This window comes from Taudactylus pleione, unplaced genomic scaffold, assembly GCF_031769625.1.
Source record: "Taudactylus pleione unplaced genomic scaffold, aTauple2 ptg000911l, whole genome shotgun sequence".
Taxonomy (NCBI): domain Eukaryota; kingdom Metazoa; phylum Chordata; class Amphibia; order Anura; family Myobatrachidae; genus Taudactylus; species Taudactylus pleione.
This window is the reverse complement of record NW_028285312.1, coordinates 768,511-791,020: the sequence shown is the minus strand read 5'-3', so window position 1 is coordinate 791,020 and position 22,510 is coordinate 768,511. Positions and strand designations below refer to the sequence as shown.

The window sequence follows — 22,510 nt, the reverse complement described above, 5'->3', positions numbered from 1 at the left end:
CCTTTCCGCTTGGGTCTGGCGTCGCTGAGCTGCTCTCTTTTGGCCGCTCCCCCTCTGAGGTCTCCGGCGACCATCTCACAGGCATCGCAGATCTTTCAGGCATCGCGTGGACTGGTCCCCGTGTGTACCTCTCCCCTGCTAGGACAGCGTACACAGCTCTATAGCCCTCCCCGACACTGAATCTGGGCAGCTTGATTGCAGTGACGAGGTGCAGTGAGTATTACTTTCTGCATTGTATGTGACTTTTGCTAGCGCTGACTGCTTTTATTTCTAAATACTGTCAGTCTATACCTATCCCTTTCCTTCTACAGCCCTGTCAGGTGTATGTGGGAAGGGCTTTTTTCTGATCTCCGTTATATAAATTCAAGTATTTGTGAGGTCTGTCACGTACAGTTGCGTGTTTCACGGTACCATATCTGTGGCCCTGCGTGTTGCATGCTTGTGGGTTCGCCAGGGGTGATCCACTGGACTTCCCAATAGATTATATATATATATATATATATATATATATATATAATCATGCCAGCACTCCACTGTAAAAGGTATACTTGCCTGGGTGCCCTCAGATGGTGTGAAAACCACCAATGTACAACATGCACAAACAGCGGCACTCACAGGACTGAATAACCAAGACTCACGACTCCAATATGTCTGTGTTCGACATTTCAGTCAGGATGACTTTTATCAAGAACAAAGGTGCAATACAACAATACATACCTATATAGCCAGTAACATCCCATAATGTGAAGGTGAAACCTGCTCCCTCACTGGACGAGAGCGGGACCGGCGCACGCGGCGGTCAAGAGCATCAGTGTCATGGCAACAATCCATGACGTGCAGACGCTCCAACGAGCCAGCGCTGGGCGTGGCCTATGATCTTCCTACACTCCTTGACAGACACTGTCGAAGTGGTGAATACGGGGAGATATATGGTAATGAGTAAACATGCATGACACTGTGTGTAATGCGCCTGTGCACACTGAGGCAAATATGTACTAAGCAATAAGGAGTCTCTGTGGAGAAAACATGGATGCAGGCTTGTAAAATTTAACACAATAAGTCATAAAAACAATCAGATGGATAAATGAAACAAAGTGTAAATAAGAAGGAATGTGAAAATGACCAGAATAGAGTAGTGAATGGTGAATAACAGAGGATTGCTGAAAATGAGGATGTATGGACAATAAAACCGAAATAGTGTAAAGGCGATCCTAAATCTCACGTCAGTAAATAAAGGAAAATGGCAATAGCAAATGATATGATGTCACATATCCGTGGGCTGTGTTAAATGTGCCTGGAGGGTATTGTCATGTAGGTAAAGGCCAAAAATGCCGTAAAGAGCATAGATGGGCAGGCAATGCAACTGAACACACTAAAGAATGCATGTGTGTACAGAAGTAAAAAACAACCGCATAGGGAATGTAGAAATAAACAATTGACTCAGACAAGTGAGAAGATAAAAAAGCATGAATGAGCCAAGAAGATTTAAAACCGAGCCATCGGATGACACATGATCCTATATGCTGCCAAAATTACAGCACCAGGTATTCCATGGTGGTCCCCCAACCAAGTACTGGCCTGGCCTACACTGCTTAGCTTCAAAGATCAGACGGTATAAGGCGTACACAATGTAGTATGGCTGTAGTCAATGCATGCTTAGTGCGAAAAAGGATATCCAATCAGAGCCGATGGTCGGTATATGAGGTGACAGTGCAGAAAACCAACAAAAGAGAGAGAATCAATGAAAAAGATGAATAGAAGAAAAATGGAACCACAAGAATGAGTACCAACGTTCACGGTCTACTTGTGGTGATAAGAGTAACTGGTACTCAGTATGGGAGTATCAAGCATATTGGCTTGTGATCATGTTTCATTTAGAAGAAACAAGAAAAAGACAATTGTTCATTTAAACCATGCAGAGACACCTTGTTCATTCTATGGATCCAGAATGTTTCCAACTGTAAAAGTCTTTTGTCTCTGTCACCACATCTCTTGTTCACAGGGATATGATCAATGAGCTTGTATGCAAGGGTGGATAATGGGTGTCGCAGATTTTTAAGTGGCGAGCCACTGGTTGGTCTATGTCTTTGCCATCAAGTGCTTGTCTTATGGCAGTCCTGTGTTGAGCCATTCTAACTCTCGCTGTGCAGGTGGTCTTCCCTATGTAGACGAATCCGCAAGGGCAACGACTCATGTATATGATGAATTTGGAAGTGCAGGTTAGTACATATTAAATGGGTATCCGTTTTCCTGAGTGTGGATGTACAACATCAGGGCCCGTCTCCATGTAACCGCATGTGGTGCAACGGTAGCAGCCAGGATTTTTGGACAGAAAATGATGTTCCAATTTGGGAGGACTCCCACTGATGTCGTTGTGTACAAGCCAATCTTTGAGATTTTTCCCCCGTTTGTATCCGAGCATGATGCGAGAGTCTCTGAACAAGTATATCATATCATTTCGTATGGAAAACCTCTGTTCTATTATCCTAACTATGGAGTCTGGAGATTTTATGGTATCCCTAAACATTCAGGACATACACGGTAAGACTTTCTGTCCAACCATCCAACTAGTTGGTTGGTTGGAATGAAAATCTGGTAAGGTATGAAAGCAAATGACAATCAGCAATTTGCTCCCAAACGCAGGAAAATGGACAAAAACTGTTGTTTGAACAACATGTTTAGAGCAAACATTTAACAAACTTGTCTGAACGACCTTTTTAATCCATTTTATGGAATTTAGGAGCAAATTGCTGATCATCATTTACTCCCATACGTTACCAGATTTTCATTTCAACCAACCAACTAGTTGGATCGTTGGACAGAAAATCTTACCGTGTATGGCCAGCATTACCTACATGTACCTATAGTGCCTTCTCATCAACAAATATCTCCGGTTCATCCAGTGGATTCTCAATTGGAAGCGGATTTCCTCAGCCGTCACGATGTGCACGCAAGAGAATGGTCTGTACATCCAGAAGTCTTTCAGCTTCTGATGGACAAATGGGGTCTTCCAGAAGTGGATCTCATGACCTCAAGACACAACAACAAACTTCCAGTTTATGGATCCAGAACAAAGGACTCCGACGCGGCCTTCATAGATGTGTTGTCGGTAAAATGTAACAACCATTTGGCATATCTCTTCCCTCCAATATTCCTGCTTCCTCGAGTGCTTCGGAAGCTCAGACTGGAGCGGAGCACAACTCCAGCTTGGCCCAGACGTCATTGATACTCCGATCATCACAGGCTATCCATAGACCTTCCTCTTCAACTTCCTCTACGAGTAGACCTGTTTTAGGGTCCATGTCTACATCCGGACCTAGCCCATCTGTCTTTAACGGCATGGCTCTTGAGACATCCATCCTAACGGCTAAGGATTTTTCCAGCTCTGTGGTCCAGACCATACTCTGAGCACATAAACTGGCCTCAGCCAGGATTTACCACAGAATTTGGCATGCATATTTTCCAATGGTGTGCTCCAAGAAACTATGACCCTCAAGTCATAGCATCTCTCAAAGTGCAGGTCTCTGCTTTATCTATCTGGTTTCAGCGCAGAATTTCTCCTCTATCAGATGTTCACACCTTCATGCAAGGTGTTCTACGTATACAACTTCCCTTTGTGCCTCCTGTGGCTCCATGGGATTTGTCAAAGCACTTCAGGAACCTCCATTCGAACCCCTTGAATCAGTGGATGTCAAATAACTCACTGTTTCTTCTGGCTATAGCATCTGCCCGTAGGGTATCTGATTTAGTAGTGCTTTAATGTTGCACCCCCCTTTTTAATATTTCATCATGACAGGGCTGTTCTTCGAACACGCCCTTTAATTCACCAGACCTCTCAGCAGGTGAGGCCTCTATGTGGACCGTACTACTTTCATCAGGAAATTAGACTCCCTCTTTGTCCTATATGGATTCCATAAGATGGTATGGCCAGCTAACAAACAGTCATGCGAATCCATCTGGCCAGAGTCTATCTCACAGGCTTACATGCAGGCTGGCCTTCCTGTGCCAACTACAGTCTCTGCTCATACTACTCGCTTTGTGGATTCCTTGTGGGCAGGCTGGCATGGCGCCTCAGCTGAACAGCTATGCAAGGCGGCTACCTGGTCTTCTATCCACACCTTTCTTAGGTTTTATGCCTTTGATAGGTTTGCCTCTCAGGATGCGTAGGGTTCTCCTATTAGCTCAGGAGCGTTCCCACCCTTGAACAACTGGTTTGGGACATCCCCAATGTCTCCCTGTGGAGCCCTATGGACCCTGAAGAAGAAAAGGAGAGTTATGATAAATCTTACCTTTGTTAACTCTTTCTTCGAAGTCCATAGTGTCCACAGGGCACCTGCTCTATTGCACCTGGCTTCTATGGGCTTCTCTTGGTCACTTGTTTCCTTCTCTGCATGAGAGTGTGATTCTTCAGTGTACCAGTCTTCATTCTCTCCTATCCTGCTCCTGCATTGAGCTTGTTATCAAAACTGAAGTGCCCTCAGGCTGTAGGCGGGGTATAGGGAGAAGGCCTGGAGCATCCTAGGATTGAAAAGCTTTGCTGTTGGTGTCTGGTCCTCCAGGTCCCACCTACACCCCATTGTCTCCCCTGTAGACGATATGGACTTAGAAGAGAGAGAGTTAACGAAGGAAAGTTTTACCATACTTTTTTTTTCCCTCCTTTTCCTTTTGTGTTCTAGGTGTAGACTCCAGCTATGGAGTCTGCCTGCTACGTGGGATGCCTCCAGGGATCTCCGCCGCAACGGCCACAGGGCAGTATCTGGGCTTCCGCGGGTCAGCGTCTATCAGCGTTGCTGCTCTACCGCACCACTGGAGAGTACTGTAGCAGGTAAGTAGGATCCATCCTATGGACAGATTGGCAGCAGAAAGCCGCAGTTAGCCCCCACTTAGGAGAAAAAGGGGACGGAGACCCGGAGGGGACAGGGCTATTTCTCTATTAGCTGCGTCAGTGGACATCTATTTAACCCGGCCCCCGAGAAGGCAGTTTTCCTCCTCAAAGTGGGCTTTTTAAATGTAATTGGCTTGCCAAAAGCAGTGTGCCTCTTCTAGCTGAGAGCTGCAGCTGCCATTTTCCACATATGCCTGCCTTCAAAGTGTCCCTTATCAGTCTGGGATGGCAGCGAGTGAGACCTGAGGCAGCAGTGGCATCTCCTGGAACAGGTCTGTTTTCATTATTTATTTTTAACATATAATTTAAAGGATATTTTATTAACCTGACCAGGCTGTATGTTACAGCAGTGGCAGATGAGGTGCCCTCTTTGACTCTGTGCAAAGAACTCATTCTACCCAACTGGAGTGTTGTCATCCTTGAGCTCAGTACCTGCAGGTACCTTGTTTTCACCCCAGCCACAGGGTTTTGTCCCGTCTCTTTATTCATGCATGGGGGCCCTCTCATGTCAACTGTAGTCTGCCATGAAGAGGCTGAGTATGAGTTATTACTGCCCTACATGACACATTTGCCTCTGCTAGGCTTCTGCTTTTGTACTTTGTGTGGGAGCTGTATGCCATTGGACTTCATTCTTCAGCAGCCCCTGCCCTCATCCTCTTCTCCTGGGTTTTCTTTTCCCTGCATGGTCTTTTCCTTTCTTGGAGTTTTGTTCAGTCTTTTGCTTCTGGGGCGATTGGAAGATCGGATTGTGTGTAGGATCGTGAGTGCTAATACAGTCTGCAGATGACGCGCGTTTCGCCAGGGTGGCTTGGCTGATATGATCAATTCAATCCTAGATGTTCACCCATTTTTTTCACCTTGCTTATATTAACAGCACAATCACTTTATAGAGTTAATAGGAGAATATATATTTTGTTAATACTCCTTTATGCCTCCTTCTCATTTTTTGATAGAAGGTGATTTAACCATATGTTCTCACCTTATTCACCTAGATAGTAAAATTATCTTCATTGGTGTATTATGCACATATTAGGTGCAAATACTTTCATACTTTTGCCACTGCCTGTCTATTTGAGATAAAGGTGAGGTGAAAAACTGTTTTATGTATATATAAACTGAGGGCCTGATTCAGAGCCGGACGCTCTGACCAGAGCGCTCGCTCTGAATCAGGGCCCTCCTACCTAAAAATGGAGCGGTCTCCTGTCCACTCGCATAGCTTATTTGTCCTTCTCTTTAGTTTTTGCTCTTTGCATAACTATTTATTATACGTGTATAGCACAAATCCTATGGGTGCACCACCAACATTTGAGTCATCCAATAGTCTACATGTGTGATAAAAAAAAACAATGGAATGGTCTAATTTCTGACCTAATCAATTTGGGTTAGGGATTATTTACCTTGAAAAGATCAGACAGACAGGGATAGAGAGGTCTTGCCTCAACTCTATTTTCTTTTTCTGGCACTTCTTAGTCCCATTTTGACTATTGCCAGGGCCAACAAGGCAATAGAGTCCTGGACAGAACAGCTGGCAGCTGTCTTTCAGGCAGAAGGAGATTCTTCGGAACTCCTTGCCTTTAATCAATGCTTCTCTAGATGCCGCTTTTCTACAGTCCTGTGTCTTTGCCTTGGCCATGTCTATTGTGCTCAGATCTTGGGACGCTGACCTGGAGGAAAAGCGTACTTTAGAGGTGGTACATTTTGAAGGAGAATTTCTCTTTGGTCCTGAACTTACTAAGATTATAACTCCGGCTACAGGAGGAGAAGAGCCCTTGTCATCCGGTCTCATCTCCCTAGGTCGAATACTCCTCGGTTTTGATCCTTTCGCTTCACTGGGATGGGCAGATCTCAGTCCTACAGAGGCATGTTTATGGTTACTCTCACATGGGAGCCTTCAGAGGCCTGCCTTAATTCTCGACAACTGTTCAGATGTCTCAGTCCCATCCTCTGGCGGAAGGAGCCCGATTGCTCTTGTTTCGGGAGGTCTAAGGACCTCATTCAGAGTCGGTCGTTGCAGCCGCACGGTCGTACGCCACCGATGTTCGCTATAATGTGCATGTGTAAAGTTCGCAATGCACGTGCGCAAACTAGCCGCTACGATCGGAAATTTCTCTCTCCTTGAACACAGCCAGGTCGGTAGTTTGAGTGACAGATGGAGGCGTTTGTGGGTGGTAACAGGGGAAGGTGCTTGAAAACGGGGGAGTGGAGAGCCGAACGCAGGCGTGCCTCATTAAGCGAACAGCGTTTTATGGGAGTGCATACAGATTATGGGAGTGCATAATTAACAAAGTAGCGTCATGGCACATGTGACATGGGAGGGTTTTACACTGAATTGATCGTAGAGCTTAAGAGAGGGTATGGTCAACCTTAAGCTCTATGACCAGTTCCGATGGTTCCCGATGGTCTCGATTAATCCTTATATGCCTGGAGATGACGTGCAATGCGTACGAGAAGGGGGCGTATTTTTTTGTCTTCCGACCCCTTCCTCCCCTTGGTCGGCCAACTACCGATCCGAACTTAGGGACGCAACTTGCGAGGGAATCATTTGCATATCCGGCCCATTTTTCCGTACGACCGTGCGGCCGCTTCGACCGACTCTTTGTGTAAGCAGCATTGTATCCAGAGGATACATTCTGGAATTGGCAAGTCCCATGCCCAGAAGATTTTTTGCCACTCCTTCACATCACGATCCGTTTAGGTGAATGGCCATTTGACTGTGGTACATTCTCTCTTAGATTCCGAACTTATTGTTCTGGTTCCTTTATGCCAGCTCAGGATTTACTCAAACCTTTTTTCTGGCAAGCTAGCCAGACTGGTTCCATCAGTCTGATTCTGAATTTGAAGCAGCTACATCCCCATCTCTTTCTTGCAAAATTCAGGATGGAGTCTCTGTACTCGGTCATCAGCATAATGGATGGCAGGACATTTTTAGCATCAATAGATATAAAGGATGTGTATCTTCATATTCCCATCTAAATGGGCCATCATCAAAACCTCCATTTTGCAGTGGGAGACCTGCATTTACAGTTCCAGCCTTACCATATGGCTTGTCCACTTCTCCCAGGGTTTTTACAAAGGTCATGGCCCTCATGGTTTCCTTGTTGAGGTGCAGCGGAATTACCAACAACCCTTATTTGGATGACCTTCTGATAACGGCCCCTTCAGAAGTCTTGCTACTAAAACATCTGCAGGAGGTGTTGGACATATGGAGGCTCATGGTTGGATCCTGACTTATGCCAAGTCGAACTTAGGGCCTGATTCAGAGCCGGACGCTATTTGCGCTCGCTCGTCCAGAAAAAGGGACCGACTTTAAATTAACCGTTCGCTCTTTGCGGTCTGTTCACGCCTCTATGTCTGAACGAGCGAACAAAACATGCGAACGTAATTTTGAAAAAAACGCCCCCTGGCCGCTCTCATCATACGTCATGTCCGCTATTTATTAGATTAATCGAGTACATCGGACGGCGTATGAACTGCTCGCTATTCTTGTGGTTGGTTTTTCCTACCACAATCATGCGAGCAGTTCTAACTACAAAACAACCAAGTGACGTGGTCGATGACGCTGCTTTAGTAATTATGCACACCCTTTAAACGCCCGTTTTGACCTTTAGGCACGCCTGCGTTCGGATCTCCACTCCCCGTTTTCAAGCACCTTCCCCTGTTACTACCCACAAACGCCTCATTCTGTCTAAAAATAGCAGGCATTCGCTATTTAGCGAGCACACGATTTTCGGCCGCACTGACTGGTTCGCTCATGCGTATTAAAATCCGTATGCATGCGCAGTTGTGCGAACATCGGTCGGAACGAACGAGCGGCCGCTTACGAGCGGCTCTGAATCAGGCCCTTAATTTCTTCACAAAGGATGCTTTTCTTTGTTTGACACTCAATGTCAGTGTTTTCCTCCCTCAGTGGAAAATGCAGAACCTCCAATCCATTGTGCAGTTGCTTCTTCAACTGTCTCTGGTGTCTGTTCTCTTGTGTCTGCAACTCCTGGGTAAAATGGTGGCTTCCTTTAAAGTAGTACCATAAGCCAGGGTTCATGTCTGGACTCTTCAGAGGCAGATCTTACACTATTGGTCCAGGACAGTATCCCATCTGGACCGACTGCTTTTCAGACTGTCCCATCAGATGCAACAGTCACTTCTGTGGTGGCTCCATACCCAAATTCTGTCAAAGGGGTTTCCATTTGGAACCGGGTGCTGATTACAACAGAAGCTACCCTGATTGGTTGGGGGAGCTGTAACTCTGGGCTGTCATCTTCAGGGTCTTTGATCTGACACAGAATCTACCCTCTCCATCAACAACTTGGACTTGAGAGCAGTCAGAAATGCCCTGATCCAAGGTCAACTAGTCTTGCAGGGAAGGCCTGTTTGTTTATATAAGTCACAGCAGTGGCATTGTTCGCTGTATCCAAACAGAGCAGAACATGGAGTATTCAAGCAATAATGGAGGTGTCTTGCATCCTTCTTTGGATGGAACTTTGGGTTCTTGCTATTTCGGCCATCCACATTCCTGTGGTGGACAGCTGGACGGTGGACGTCCTCAGTCTCCACTCTTTCCATCCCGGGGAATGGTAATTTCACCGGAGGTGTTTCAACTGAATGTGGATTGGTGGGGGTTGCTAGACTTAGATCTCATGGCCTCCCGTTTGAACACAAAGCTTCCCATGTATGAAGCTAGCTCAAGGTCTCCCCTGGCGATCTTTGGATGCCATGATGTTTAGTTCTTCCAACTGGGGTACCTGTTTCCACCCCTGTTCATGCTGGCCAGGGTTCTTCAGCGGGTTCGCCAGGAAGGTCTGCCATTAATTCCCGTAGCTCCAGATTAGCCTTATTGGTAGTGGTACGCTCTCCTTCAGGGCTTGCTGGCCATGGTACCTTACCAGCCACCTCTTCGACAAGACCTGCTTTGTCAGAGCCTCTGTCTACACCCAGATTTGCTTTGTCTGTCTTTGACGGCATGGTTGTGGAGACCTAGATCTTGAGAGCCCATGGTTTTTCCATGCCAGTTATTCTGACCATGATTTGGGCTCATAATCCAGTCACTTCCAGATGTTAATATTGAATCTGGAGACTTAACACTTCATGGTGATCTCTTGGCTGCTGTCTCTAGATTACCACATCTTTTGTCCTTTCTTCAGGTCAGTCTGACTCGGAGCCTTCACCTTTCGTCTCTCAAGGGTCAGGTTTTGGCTCTGTCATTCATTTTTCAAAAATGTTTGGCTATCATTCCAAAGGTAGACCTTTTATCAGGGTGTACTTTGAATTCAGCATCCCTACATACCACATATCTCTGCTTGGGATCTGAATTTAGTATTGGAAGCTCTTAAGATGCTTTTCTTGGAACCTCTAGTCTGTGGAGTTGCAGTATTTTTCATGGAAGATGTTTTTTCTTCTGGCAATTGCATCTGCTAGACGTATCTCAGAGTTGGTTGCCTATCTTGTAGCTCTCCCTCTGTAATTTTCCTTTATGCCAGGGTGTTTTTTTTTTTACTAAGCCTTCCTTTTTGCTGAAGGTGGCTTTGAAATTCCATTTGAACCAAGATATTGTTCTCCTGGCCTTTTCGGGGGCAATCTTGGCCTCAGCTTTTGGATGTTGTCCATGCTTCATGGATTTATAATGACTGTACATCTTCAATTCGCCATACGGATAGAGAGGTTGACTGGCATCCAAGTGTTCCATTGTGAGATGGATAACCTCTACTATCCACCACGCCTACCGGTTTTTGGATAAGCATCTTCCAGCTTTCTTCTGAGCTCATTCTAGTTGTGCAGTCGGGGCTTTTGCTCAGACGATCTAGTTGTGGATCGTCTGAGCAGTGACCTGGTCCTTTGTACATATGTTTACCAAATATTACCAGGTAAATAGTTTTGGTTTCGGTGATGCTAGTTTTTGGCGTAACGTTTTACGTGCGGGCTTTTCTGGACTCCTTGAAAGTATGCCCAGATTATTGGTGTATTAGTCCCCTGAAATTGTCCACAGCCAGGCTGTCCTCCTCAGCATCCTATTCTTCCAGTGTATGACAGAATAAACCTGTTATTCAATACTTAGAGCTATGGGAACCATACGTCTATCTGTATCATCGTGATTAGGACTGTCACCTGGATTACCAGTAATTTCCAACAGCCTCTCACGTAAGTTGCAAACTCCCATCTGGCATAGCTCTCTGAACCTCTGCATTTTATGAAGCTCATGGTGGATTCATCTACTATGTGCATGTTGTATGCCGAGTAACTTTGCAGCCTCACTATTTGTTTGCTTAACTCAGTGTTCTATGGTACTTGTGGTGCCTGGGCCCATAATATGTGTACTATTCTGTGGTATACACAAGGTGAGCAATTGTAAACACCAGCGGAATCAGTACTGAGGCAAACCAGGTAGGGAGGCTTAACCAGGAGTTTATTGCAGTGCAGTTTTGTACAGCTGTACTTGCAGTAACACCAGTAGAGATGGAAAGGAGCATACAGTGGACCGTCCGGTCATGTATGATAGCGGTATATGAAGGATATATCTGGGTCTTCCCTGAAGCTAAGTACTACACATCTGTGTAGTACTGTAGTGCTCTATCACAGTGACAAGAGGGTGCCATACATGCACAGGGGACCTGTTGGAGGCCATCTTGGTAAAGAACTGGTTAGCATAACGGAGGCAGTGCAGGAGTGCACTCCATAGACCAGGGGTGGGGAACCTTTTTTCTGCCGATGGCCATTTGGATGTTTATAAAATCATTTGCAGGCCATACAAAATTATCAACTTGTCTGCTATATAGAGCCCAGCCACACAGGAAAATTAAAAGACTCACCCAGGCCAGTATTGCACGACTCCAGTTAAGTCTCCTCTCCTCCAAAATAGCTACAGCAGCCAGACAGCAATGGGTGCTCCAGCAGGTACAGACACCCACTGTCTCACACAGTCATCAGTCACTGTGTGTGGGGGTGCAGCACCAAGGCTCCCTGGGAGTGCATCAGCAGGGCTCACTCCCTCCTTCCATCCCTCAGATATTTAGCAGACAGCCTGACTCCGTGTCCCACAGCTCTGCGCTGCACCTCTCCGTCCTCCTCCGCTGAAGATGTCTGTGGCGGGCTGAAGGAGGACGGGCGGCATGGGGCTGGACGGCGCTGTGTGACTTCTGATGTGCTCAAGGCTCAGCGCTGCCCGAAAAAAAACAAAGAGAGGGAAGAGAGCCACAGCTGGCCAGGCCTGATAAAATGGTCTTGCGGGTCGTATACGTCGCGACATTGTATCATTGATGTAACCACAAGATTAACATCAATTAATCTTGCGGTTACTATGTAGCGGCTCCCACCATAGACGGCTATGGGGATTTCTCACCATAGACGGCTATGGGAGACAGAGGCTGGCCGCATTCAGCTAATCAGGGAGCTGCTCCGATGGAGATGCTCCCTGATTGGCTGGCGGCCCCTGCACTGACAGGGCACACGTGTGCCCCGGTCATTTACGCGGAGCAAAGGTATGTGTACACACATACCTTTGCTGTGTCCGGCATGGATCGGGTTTTTTTCGTTTTTTTATTTTAACCCCTGGATTGCCTACTTGGAGAAGAGGACGTGATCTACGCATAGGAGAGGTGAGTATGGATTTTTTTTTCAGGTACACCCCTATGGATTACTTCGGATACTAGGTGAGTATGTGTGAGTGTGAGTGTGCATGTATGTTTTATTAAAATTATACTTTCACGGTGTAAGTTTGTTTATTTACGTATTTCTTTAGTTGTGGAACTACAAGTGCCAGCGGGCCCGTAATGCCCCGCATGCTGGTATTTGTGGTTCTCCAAATACCAGCATGCAGGGGAGGCTTGCTGGTACTTGTGGTTCTACAAATAAAGACAATATGGTAAATTTAATTTTACACTTTCACTTTACACTATCAACCCGGCACCCACCGCCCTAGGGTGCCGGGGATAGCCCCGGGCTATCAGTCTAGGCCTGGGGTGCCCTGGAGAGGGGTACCCCTTTATTGGGGGGTACCCAACTCCCCAGGGATCCCCGGCCTGGACTGACTAGCAGTCAGGGATAATGCTTTGGCCGGGGAAACCGGTGAAAGGTTTTCCCTGGCTGTGGCATTATCCCCCTGCTAGACAGAGTTCGGTGCTGGTTCAGGAATTTTCAGGGGACCCCTACTCGTTTTGTCCCCTGATTTTCCAGGACCAGCTCAACAAAGCCCTGTGCTGGTACTTAATATACAGGGGCCCCCTACGCATTTTGGCCCCTGTATTTTTAGAACCAGAACAGGCTTTATAAAGTCCGGGGCTGGTTATGCTTTTGGGGAGAGGGTGCACGTAATTTTTATTTATTTTATAACATTTAACATAAGTACACACAGAAACATGTACATATCTCATGGATATGTGCATGTTTCTGTGTTAATCTGACCTGCTCAGGATGTACTCGCTAGCCTGAAGCAGGTCTATTATTTGGGGACTTTTGGTAATCTTTTTTTTGCGAGTCTGAAACAGACACCCTATTACATTGGGCGAGTTGATTGTTTTCAATGTGAAAACATCTGGATGCGAGTTTGAGAATGGAGAGTTTTAGTAACTCTGAAAAATGCGAGTTTTAGTGACAGACACCCTATTACATTGGAGAGTTGTGAAAAATTGCGAGTTTAGCACCAAACTCGCAATTTACCAAAACAGACTACCTATTACATTTGGCCCAATGTCTCTTCCACTGTGTGTAATGAGAATTGAAGTAAAGAGCTTTGTGTGATCAGACCTAGACCATGCTGTGTATCCCAGTGAGAGAGAAATTATATAATCCCATCAGATCGTGCTATAGCCGAGATAGAGCCCTGCTGAGGATTAGTTCCACTTGTCCTTAGCACTGTGACTAATGAGATTAGTTATTAAATTGCCATTGGTGTAATTACCTTGCATCATACTTTTACAGTTTATATAAAATAAGGAAAAATATAAGTTTGCAAAATTATACAGAAATTCCACAAAATTGTACATATAAACAAAACAAATCTACATACAAACAAAAACATTAACCATCCCGCTGACTAGCACCAACAGACACCATCTCCTTTCCCGAATTCTGCTCCCTACCATACCACTACCACTAATTTAAGGTGCTACTCTTATCACACTCCCCCCAATATCCACACAAACAGCCATTCAGTTGTAATAAATATTTATTATGGTCATTATAAACATATTACAAATGTTTTACAACTAACAATGGACAAGAAATACTTTTACTCTTTTATATACTATTATTCCTGCAACCAAATGTACCAGCATTAATTTTCCTCTGTAAAACCTTAAATAAAGGGATGTAAATAATTATTTGGTGTATTCCTTCAGCATGTGCTGTAACTGCATAGTCAGAAGGCGCCCTGCTGGTCATTACTCTCAGGATATATTCCATGGTGTTTCTTCATTCTGTAGACACTGAAATGACATTAAAATAAAAATATGAAAAACTTAGATTTTATTCGGCATACTCTAGTATAACACTGTAATACAGGTACTGATATTAAATCAATATCTTTGACTCCGGGCTTCTTACCCGAGTTGATATATTCTGCATATGGAAGTCTTAAGGTGCCCATCCACTAGCAGACATGAAAACGACTGCACAATTACGACATTGTAATCGTGCAGTCGTTTGTCAGTCTGTGATGAGCCTGCACTGAACGTGCAGTCGTTCAGTGCAGGCTCATCAATCATCTGCAAACATGCTCAACCTGACATTATAGTCAGCTTGTCCAGCATGTTTGCACGATGATAGATGTCTAAACGACCAGAGGGCACGCGCACGCTGGTCGTTTTAGACATTTTTGCAAACTATTTATGAACGATTGAACGATCGTTATCATTCAATCGCTCAACTTAATCGTCTAGTGGATGGGCACCTTAAGTATATACTGTTTTATAACAGCAAAGGCTGCTTAGTCTTCCTTACGTACAGAGGTTGAATTGGGAACCAATTGGAGATGTATCAAACCTTTGATAGACATAAAGTGTTAAAGTTGCCCATCGAAAGCTTCTGACTGTCTTTTTATGGACTGTGCTAGATAAATGATAGCTATAAGCTGATTGGTTGCTTTGGGCAACCTCAACTCTCTCGAAAGTTTGATACATGGCCCCTCCAGTATGAATTCAGCCTTGTACTTTGGAAGTGACTGTAGTAACCCTTTTAGGGGTCTGTTTATTAAGATCAGATTAAGTTTTATATCGCTGTTTATGGTATCCAGGGCATTTATACATAAAAGTCAGAACTGCTCTCTAACTCAGATACAACAAAAGAAATAACAAAAAAATTGCTATATAGCATTCATTTTTTTTTTCATGTGGGCATTCCCCGGCTAACGCCCACCTGAGATGGTGTTAGTAATCGGAGGGCAGTGATGGTACAGCCGCTGACCATGGTAGATTATTTTCTAGAGTCACTGAGAAGTCAGGTATAAGCTGTATCATTGTCTGTTCTGTGCTATTAAACACAGTGATGTCTTCTCCAGGTTACCCGATATCTACTGTTCTGGTGCGGAACAGAACAGTAAATCACATTTTTCTTGCTGCTTAATACAGTGGTTCACAAACGCAGTCTTCAAGGCTCCCCAACCGTTCAGGTTTTAGAGATATCCATGGTTGAGAACATGTGCTTAAATTAAATTGGCTGAGGTGCTGATTTAGTCACCTGTGCTCAACCAGGGATATCCATAAAACCTGAACTGTTGGGGAGCCTTGAGGATGGCATTTGGGAACCTCTGGCTTAATAGGAAAACACAGTAAACATTTACCAAAGGAATAGTTTCCCTGGAAGCCCTGTCCGTTGCCTTTGAGGTTGCTGGAGAACTGGAGCAGAATCATTCGTCCAGTGGACATTAACGTCAATCCGGTTCTGTTACCACAATAAGTGCCAAGGATGGGCGCAGTAGTACCACCGCCGTCTCGAATTGTCAAGTAGTCAGAGGAGCACGATGGAGATGACTCTACGTCAAACACTGGAAAGGTCAGGGACACCTGGAAAAGCAGCGGATTAATGCCCGATATTTCAATGTGAATAAGTTATCACGTATAAGTCATTAGCAGTTGGCATCAGAGGCTTTGCATTTTACTTCGCATGCAGGTCCCTAGAGTTGTTTTTGCATGACCCATGAGAAACCAACAGATAAAGGGCCTGATTCAGCAGTGGATGGAATTGCAAAGCTGCACACAACAGGCTTTGCAATTCCATCCTGCTAAAACTTAAAAGCTGTGTTCCCAGAAACGGGGGCGTGTTTCCCAGGAGGGATGAGGCCAGGGTCTGCATCCGTGGATGCAGATTACCTGGCCTTGCAGCTGCCAAGACTTGATCAGGATGGGTACTCTTCAGCTACCGCAGCCCGGACAAAGGGTCAACCATCTATGACCTCGGTCATAGCATTGGGATCACGCAGATGCAGTAAGGAGGTGTCCGTTTCCCATGGACGTACGGTCAGGGTGGGTAAGGGAGGCAGAGCCTTCCCTGTCGTACTCCTGAGATTTGATATATAAATGATAAGAATAATAGAAAGAAGATATTTATAACATCTTTGTTTATTGTAATCATTTTTATAGTTAACACTCACCAGCTTTGTGGAGCTCCCTGGGACTGCAGGGAGACGAGAGAGATGAGGCAGCAACATCTCAGCCTCGCTTCTGTATAGTCCGACACTGCTTGCAGAGCTGGGGCGGGGTCACACCAAGGGCAATAAGCTGCACAGAAAGAGCTAATAGAGGCATGGTGGGCCCTGATTGGATGTGTCATGTGACCAGGAAGTGCACTGCAGTGTTTAGAGTTCAGAGCTCAGTCAGCAGCAGCAAGAGAAGACACAGTGATGCAGGTAGGAGAATCAATGGATACTGAAGCTTAGTGTAGTGAGGGGAGAGTTACAGTGAGTAGGGGATAAGACGGGCTCCCAGAACTCAGACCCATCTCCATGTGTGCCTCCCCAACCATTGACTTCACCGCACATCACTGCCATTTCCTACAGACACCTCTCGCTGCATTTGCATTCTGGATGGAGGGAATTGCGCGGCCGCTTGTGTGTGACTCTGCAATTCCGTCCATCTCGGAATCAAGCCCTAAATGTGCACCAATCACCCTTATGCAGAGTTTTACTCATTTCTGCGGCCAGGCCGCTCCCATCCGTAGGCTTGGTTTCATAGCTGTCATCATTATCAGTGAGCGCTTACACCAGCTCTATCCTTAGTGCAAAAGATCAGAGCACAGGCATATTTACACGCATGCACAACACTGCGTTTCCGTTACTCCGTTACACTTCCTTAAATGGCAGGTTAGGATGTAACTGAGTGGTCTCTCCATCACCCATACTTGCGTGCTCCTAGCTCCGAAGCATGTGCTTTGGGAAAACACGCAAGATACAGCCACAAACCTGACTTGTGCTCAACTCTGTTGTAATTCTTTAGTCTGGAACAGTGGTGTCAAATTCGGGCCCTCCAGCTGCAGTGGAACTACACAGCATGCAGTACCACAGTTTTGCTATTAGGGCATGCTAAAACTGTGGCTGGGCATGCTGGGATATGTAGTCCCACAAAAGCTGAAGGTCCCGAGTTTGACACCACTGGTCTAGAAATATTTTTGAAGCAAAAATTGTCCTTCACTGTAATACTCACCCTATATCCAGGGGGTGTTATGATGTTCCATATGCCATTGACATTGTTGAGGTAATTTCTGGGGTAGTTAGGGGAGATCACATTTCCATTATTTTTGGTCCGAATGGACCCATACAACACTGTGGAAAAACATTTATTAAAAACTCATCATCTATTTTGACTTCAAACATAAAAAATAACCAAGTCATGCGGTATTCATTTCTTTTTCTTTTTGCTTACTGTGCCATTTAAAGGACGTTATCCTTCAAAAAAAAAATTCTAATAGTTACCACAATTTCAGTACTAACCAATTCTCTGTGCCATGACTTGGCTTCTTTGATATATTGCAGTACCTTCTCATAACCTGCAGGTGTCATGTTTGCTACTGATCGCTATAGAGTGGTACTGCTGCTGCTAAAATAAATCTGTGACATCTGCAAGCCACAGGAAGTGTGGCAATAAAATAATATAGGCACATATTTAAACAGCAATATTTAAACTTAGCATAACCTTTTAATGAGTAACCTTCCAATAGTCTTTATGCATTAAATATAGGACATGCATAGATGCTGGCTTGTAGACACTCCCTTCCTTGTGATCTTGGAGAGGGAGGTCCCAGGGGCAACTGTTGGGGGCGTGGTACTGCAGTGGGATGTGGGGTCATGAAGATGCGATTCACAGCCCTGACGCACCCAATACACTGCAGACATGGACAGCATGCGGGAGGGCTGTCTACTCCCCTGAATGCTGGAGGGGCTCAGTGAAATTCTAGTTTCTAGGACAGAGGTTCCCAAACTCGGTCCTCAAGGCACCCTAACTGTCCAGGTTTTAAGGATATCCATGGTTGAGCACAGATGGTTAAATCAAAGACTGAGGTACTAATTAAGTCACATGTGCCCAAGCATGGTTGTCCTTAAAACCTGGACCGTCAAGGTGCCTTGAAGACCAAGTTTGGGAACCCCTGCTCTAGGACATTCTAGGAGAGTAGACTTTTCCTGGTACAGAAGATCTTGTTTGTCAATAGCAATGGCTGCACGCGCAGAATTCCGTTCATTATCTGCATATTGTAATACGTACAGTGTAAATGACAGAAAGCATACCTGAACTATAAGATGCGTCAAACTTGCTGGGAATGGAATTATCACGTCTATATTCCACCACAATGAATTTACTAGTTGAGACTAAAAGTGGAAGAAACAGACCAGGTCTGATCTTCGCTAATAGAGGGCTTGCCGTATTCGCTCCATCATACACATAGATTTCAGCAGAGCAATTGCTGGATGAACAATTAAATGAGTCTACTTGAAGAAGGACCTGTAAAATAATACATCTTCATCATTATATGTATGTACATGGACGACATATTCAGATTACAGAATTGCACAGAAGGCCGGGGGGTGCTGACTTTACATTGCACTTTAATTCAGATATTTATATGGTGCACAAAACACTTTTCCGTTTGAGGCCTTTATACATAAATGTTATGTGCAGTCATAGCTATCTAGATTGACATTTGTGTAGCTTTCACATTATTGTATATATTGGACCATTTCTCGAATGAGTCAAGGTGTATTTCCTCACCTCATCCCTGAAACTCAAGTCACTTAGGGATATATTTACTAAACTGTGGGTTTTTAGAAGTGGAGATGTTGCCCATAGCAACCAATCAGATTCTACTATCATTTATCTGGCACCTTCTAGAAGATAATAGCTAGTATCAGGTTGCTATGGGCAACAATTCCTCTTCTAAAAGCCTGCACTTTAGTAAATATACCCCTTACAGTCACAATAATGTCAACTGGACACAATTATTTTTTAAAAGGACAGTGGTCACTGGCTGTGCGAGTGTAGTAGGGGGAGGGGGAGGATATATTCACTGTTATAGTACTATTTCCCTGAAAAAAAAGTGCATTGTGGTCTACACGCTACAATTCCCTATGACACTGTCCAATTTAACCTTATTTATGGCTTAAACTAATATGTTTCACATTGCTCCTAGAAATAGTGTCTTCTGCTGCTGTGCAACTAGAAGGTGCAAATTCCACCCATTAAATGTACAGAACGAGGCTCAATCTACACCAGCTCTTAACTAGTTCACAAATCAAGTGTTTTTGCGGAGTGAAACTGGCTGCGCGCCCCTTCCCCAAACCTACGTACATTCACTTCGTTCACTTCTCTCTACAAACCTACACAGTGCATCCTCATACACATAAACCGAGAAAACAAGGGGAAAAAGGATTATGTGGGTAATCACAATGGCAAGAGGTCCACACTATAATGTTGATGGTACAATGTTGACAAGGCCATCTCTTCTATTGGGCTTGTTGGGCATTTGCTGAAGGGCCCAAAGCTTGTAGGGGCCCGACAACCCGCTCCACTGCAGCCGCGGCCAGTTGGTAAATTTGTGATATTGTTAGAAGCCGGCCGCTGGTGCACTGTATTCCAATCTGACCTCCCCCTGCCCCGGTGACTCACCACAATCTCCGCTTCACTTCATCCGCCGGCTTCAGACCAGCCACAGTCTCTCTGCATGTGTGGGAGATCTGATGGGCATGCAGGAGGGTTTCATGTTATTAACCATTTAAATATTTTTCCTGTGATTGGGTGGGTAGGGGCCCCAGTGCATTGCTTTGCCCAGGGCCCACACTGCTGTTAAGACAACCCTGAATGTTGAGACCCAACATATAAACACCCTGCAAAATGTTGACACAATGAAAATTGCTGACATTCAAAATCTTGACAACAGAAATATTAGGTTTTGGGGTAGGCTTCAAATTAGGAGTCAACATTTTGTACCTGTCGACATTTGGGCTGTCTGCATTTTCAACATAGCAACATTTTGTAAGTCGACAATTTGTACCTGTCGACATTATGGTGTCTAGAGGATGACTGTCAACATGGTGATTGGCGAATCATACCAATACCGGTGAAAACCTACCTTTTTTGAGGGAACTTGTATGAGCCACAGACAGCTGTCATTGTACTGCTTCGCAGTTACGTCACCGGAAAAGAGTCTTCCTGATGCTCCCAGCACCTTTGTCCGGCATAGTTCTGGCATGAAAAAGAGTGCCGTCAGATCTGGTGTGGTCGGTACCAGATATACAGTACCTCCTAAGCCGAGTACTGCATAATGCTATACCAGTAATATAGACTAGGCCTACAATAAAATATGCTATCATTAAAACAAATGGACAACGGTATTGTCAAAGGGTTTATGGTACAAATAGACAAGTGCTTTGTGTATTAAGGATTGGATCAAGGATTGGAGAGCGAAAAAGGGGAAGTTGCCCAAGCAACCAATCAGTGTCTTTCATTTATAACACAGTCTTTGAAATGATAGTTAGAAGCTGATTGGTTACTTTGGGCACCAACTCCACTATATCTCTCTACAAGGCTTGATACATCTCCCCTTTTACCTTTAGTGGTTTAATTAATTTTGAAATAGAGATATCCATGGCTGAGCACAGGTGGTTAAATCAAATTGACTGAGGTACTAATTAAGTCACCTGTGCTGAACCAGGGATACCTCTAAAATCTGAACTGTCGGGGAGCCTTGAGTATACAGATTTAGCCTTTCCACATTCCTCCCAATCTTCAGAATGGCACAGATCGACATATTGAGGTTTTACAATGAGCACTGCAGGCAGTGCACGTTACTAACTATATGAGCCAGGGAAGGGGGCAGTATTCAGGCAGTGGAGGTTACTCTGAAGCTATTAACGAAAATATTTTGATGGAGATTCAAAAAAATAGTAAATGAAAAAAAAAAGGCGCTATAGAAATATTACTACAAGTGCCGTCAGTTAATTCAATTGCAGCTATAACAGCTTCCACTCTTCTTGGAAGGCTTTCCACAAGAATTTGGAGTGTTTCTGTGGGAATTTGTGCCCATGCATTCTGTAGAGCATTTATGAGGTCAGGCACTGATGTTGGACGAGGTCTGGCTCGTAATCTCCGTACCAGTTCATCCCAAAGGTGCTCGATGGGGCTGAGGTCGGGGCTCTGTGTGGGCCAGTCAAGTTCTTCCACAGAGAACTCATCAAACCATGTCTTTATAGTGCTTGCTTTGTGCACTGGGGCACAGTCATTTTGGAATAGAAAAGGCCCTTCCCCAAACTGTTGCCGCAAAGTTGGAATCATAGCATTGTCCAAAATGTCTTGGTATGCTGAAGCATTAAGATTGCCCTTCACTGGAGATAAGGGGCCTAGCCCAAACCCTGAAAAACAGCCCCATACCATTATCCCTCCTCCACCAAATATCACAGTTGGCACGATGCAGTCAGGCAGGTAACGTTCTCCCGGCATCCACCAAACCCAGACTCGCCCATCTGACTGCCAAACAGAGAAGCGTGATTCGTCACTCCACAGAACACGTTTCCACTGCTCCACAGTTCAGTGTCGGTGTTCTTTACACCACTCCATCAGATGCTTGGCGTTGGACTTGGTGATGTGAGGCCATGGAAACCCATTCCATTAAGCTCCCGCCACACAGTTTTTGTGCTTACATTAATGACAGTGAAAGTTTGGAATTCTTCGGCTATGAAATCAGCAGAGCGTTGGCAACTTTTACGCCCCGTGGGCCTTAGCTGTCGTTGACCCCAAATTTACGTGGTCTTCCACATAATGACTGAGCTGCTGTTGTTCCTAAATGCCTCCACTTTATAATAATATCACTTACAGTTGACCGTGGAATATCCAGCAGGGATGAAATTTCACAAACCGTCTTATTGCAAAGATGACATTCTGTTACAGCTCTTCAGAACGACCCATTTTGTATCACAAATGTTTCCAAATCGAAACTGCATGGGTAGGTACATGGTTTTTTTTTTCGCCTGTGGCAACTGATCTGATTGAAACATCTCAATTCAATAATTAACAGGTGCTTCCGAATACTTGACCATATAGTGTAGTTTAATAAATGATCAGTAAAAGATTTATATTCGTAAAAATTGGTGCCACAAATAAAGCAATGAATGGACATACTACTGTACTGTACAGCAATATATAATTGCCAGAATATGTC

At 44.8% G+C, this 22,510-nt stretch overlaps 1 protein-coding gene across 1 annotated transcript in view; it reads right to left on the bottom strand.

Annotated features, from left to right (window-relative positions):
• Positions 1-5,518: 5,518 nt before the first annotated feature.
• The window catches only part of LOC148473794 (embryonic protein UVS.2-like), a 48,798-nt gene continuing 31,806 nt past the window's right edge, over positions 5,519-22,510 (bottom strand). The window contains exons 10-18 of the mRNA XM_088459448.1: positions 20,426-20,538; positions 18,588-18,801; positions 17,509-17,627; positions 15,651-15,873; positions 11,930-12,034; positions 10,603-10,712; positions 9,766-9,856; positions 6,283-6,736; positions 5,519-5,609 (exon numbers count right to left, since the gene is read on the bottom strand). Coding sequence (XP_088315574.1) covers positions 5,519-5,609; positions 6,283-6,736; positions 9,766-9,856; positions 10,603-10,712; positions 11,930-12,034; positions 15,651-15,873; positions 17,509-17,627; positions 18,588-18,801; positions 20,426-20,538 — 1,520 coding nt within the window. The remainder of the gene's footprint in view (positions 5,610-6,282; positions 6,737-9,765; positions 9,857-10,602; positions 10,713-11,929; positions 12,035-15,650; positions 15,874-17,508; positions 17,628-18,587; positions 18,802-20,425; positions 20,539-22,510) is intronic.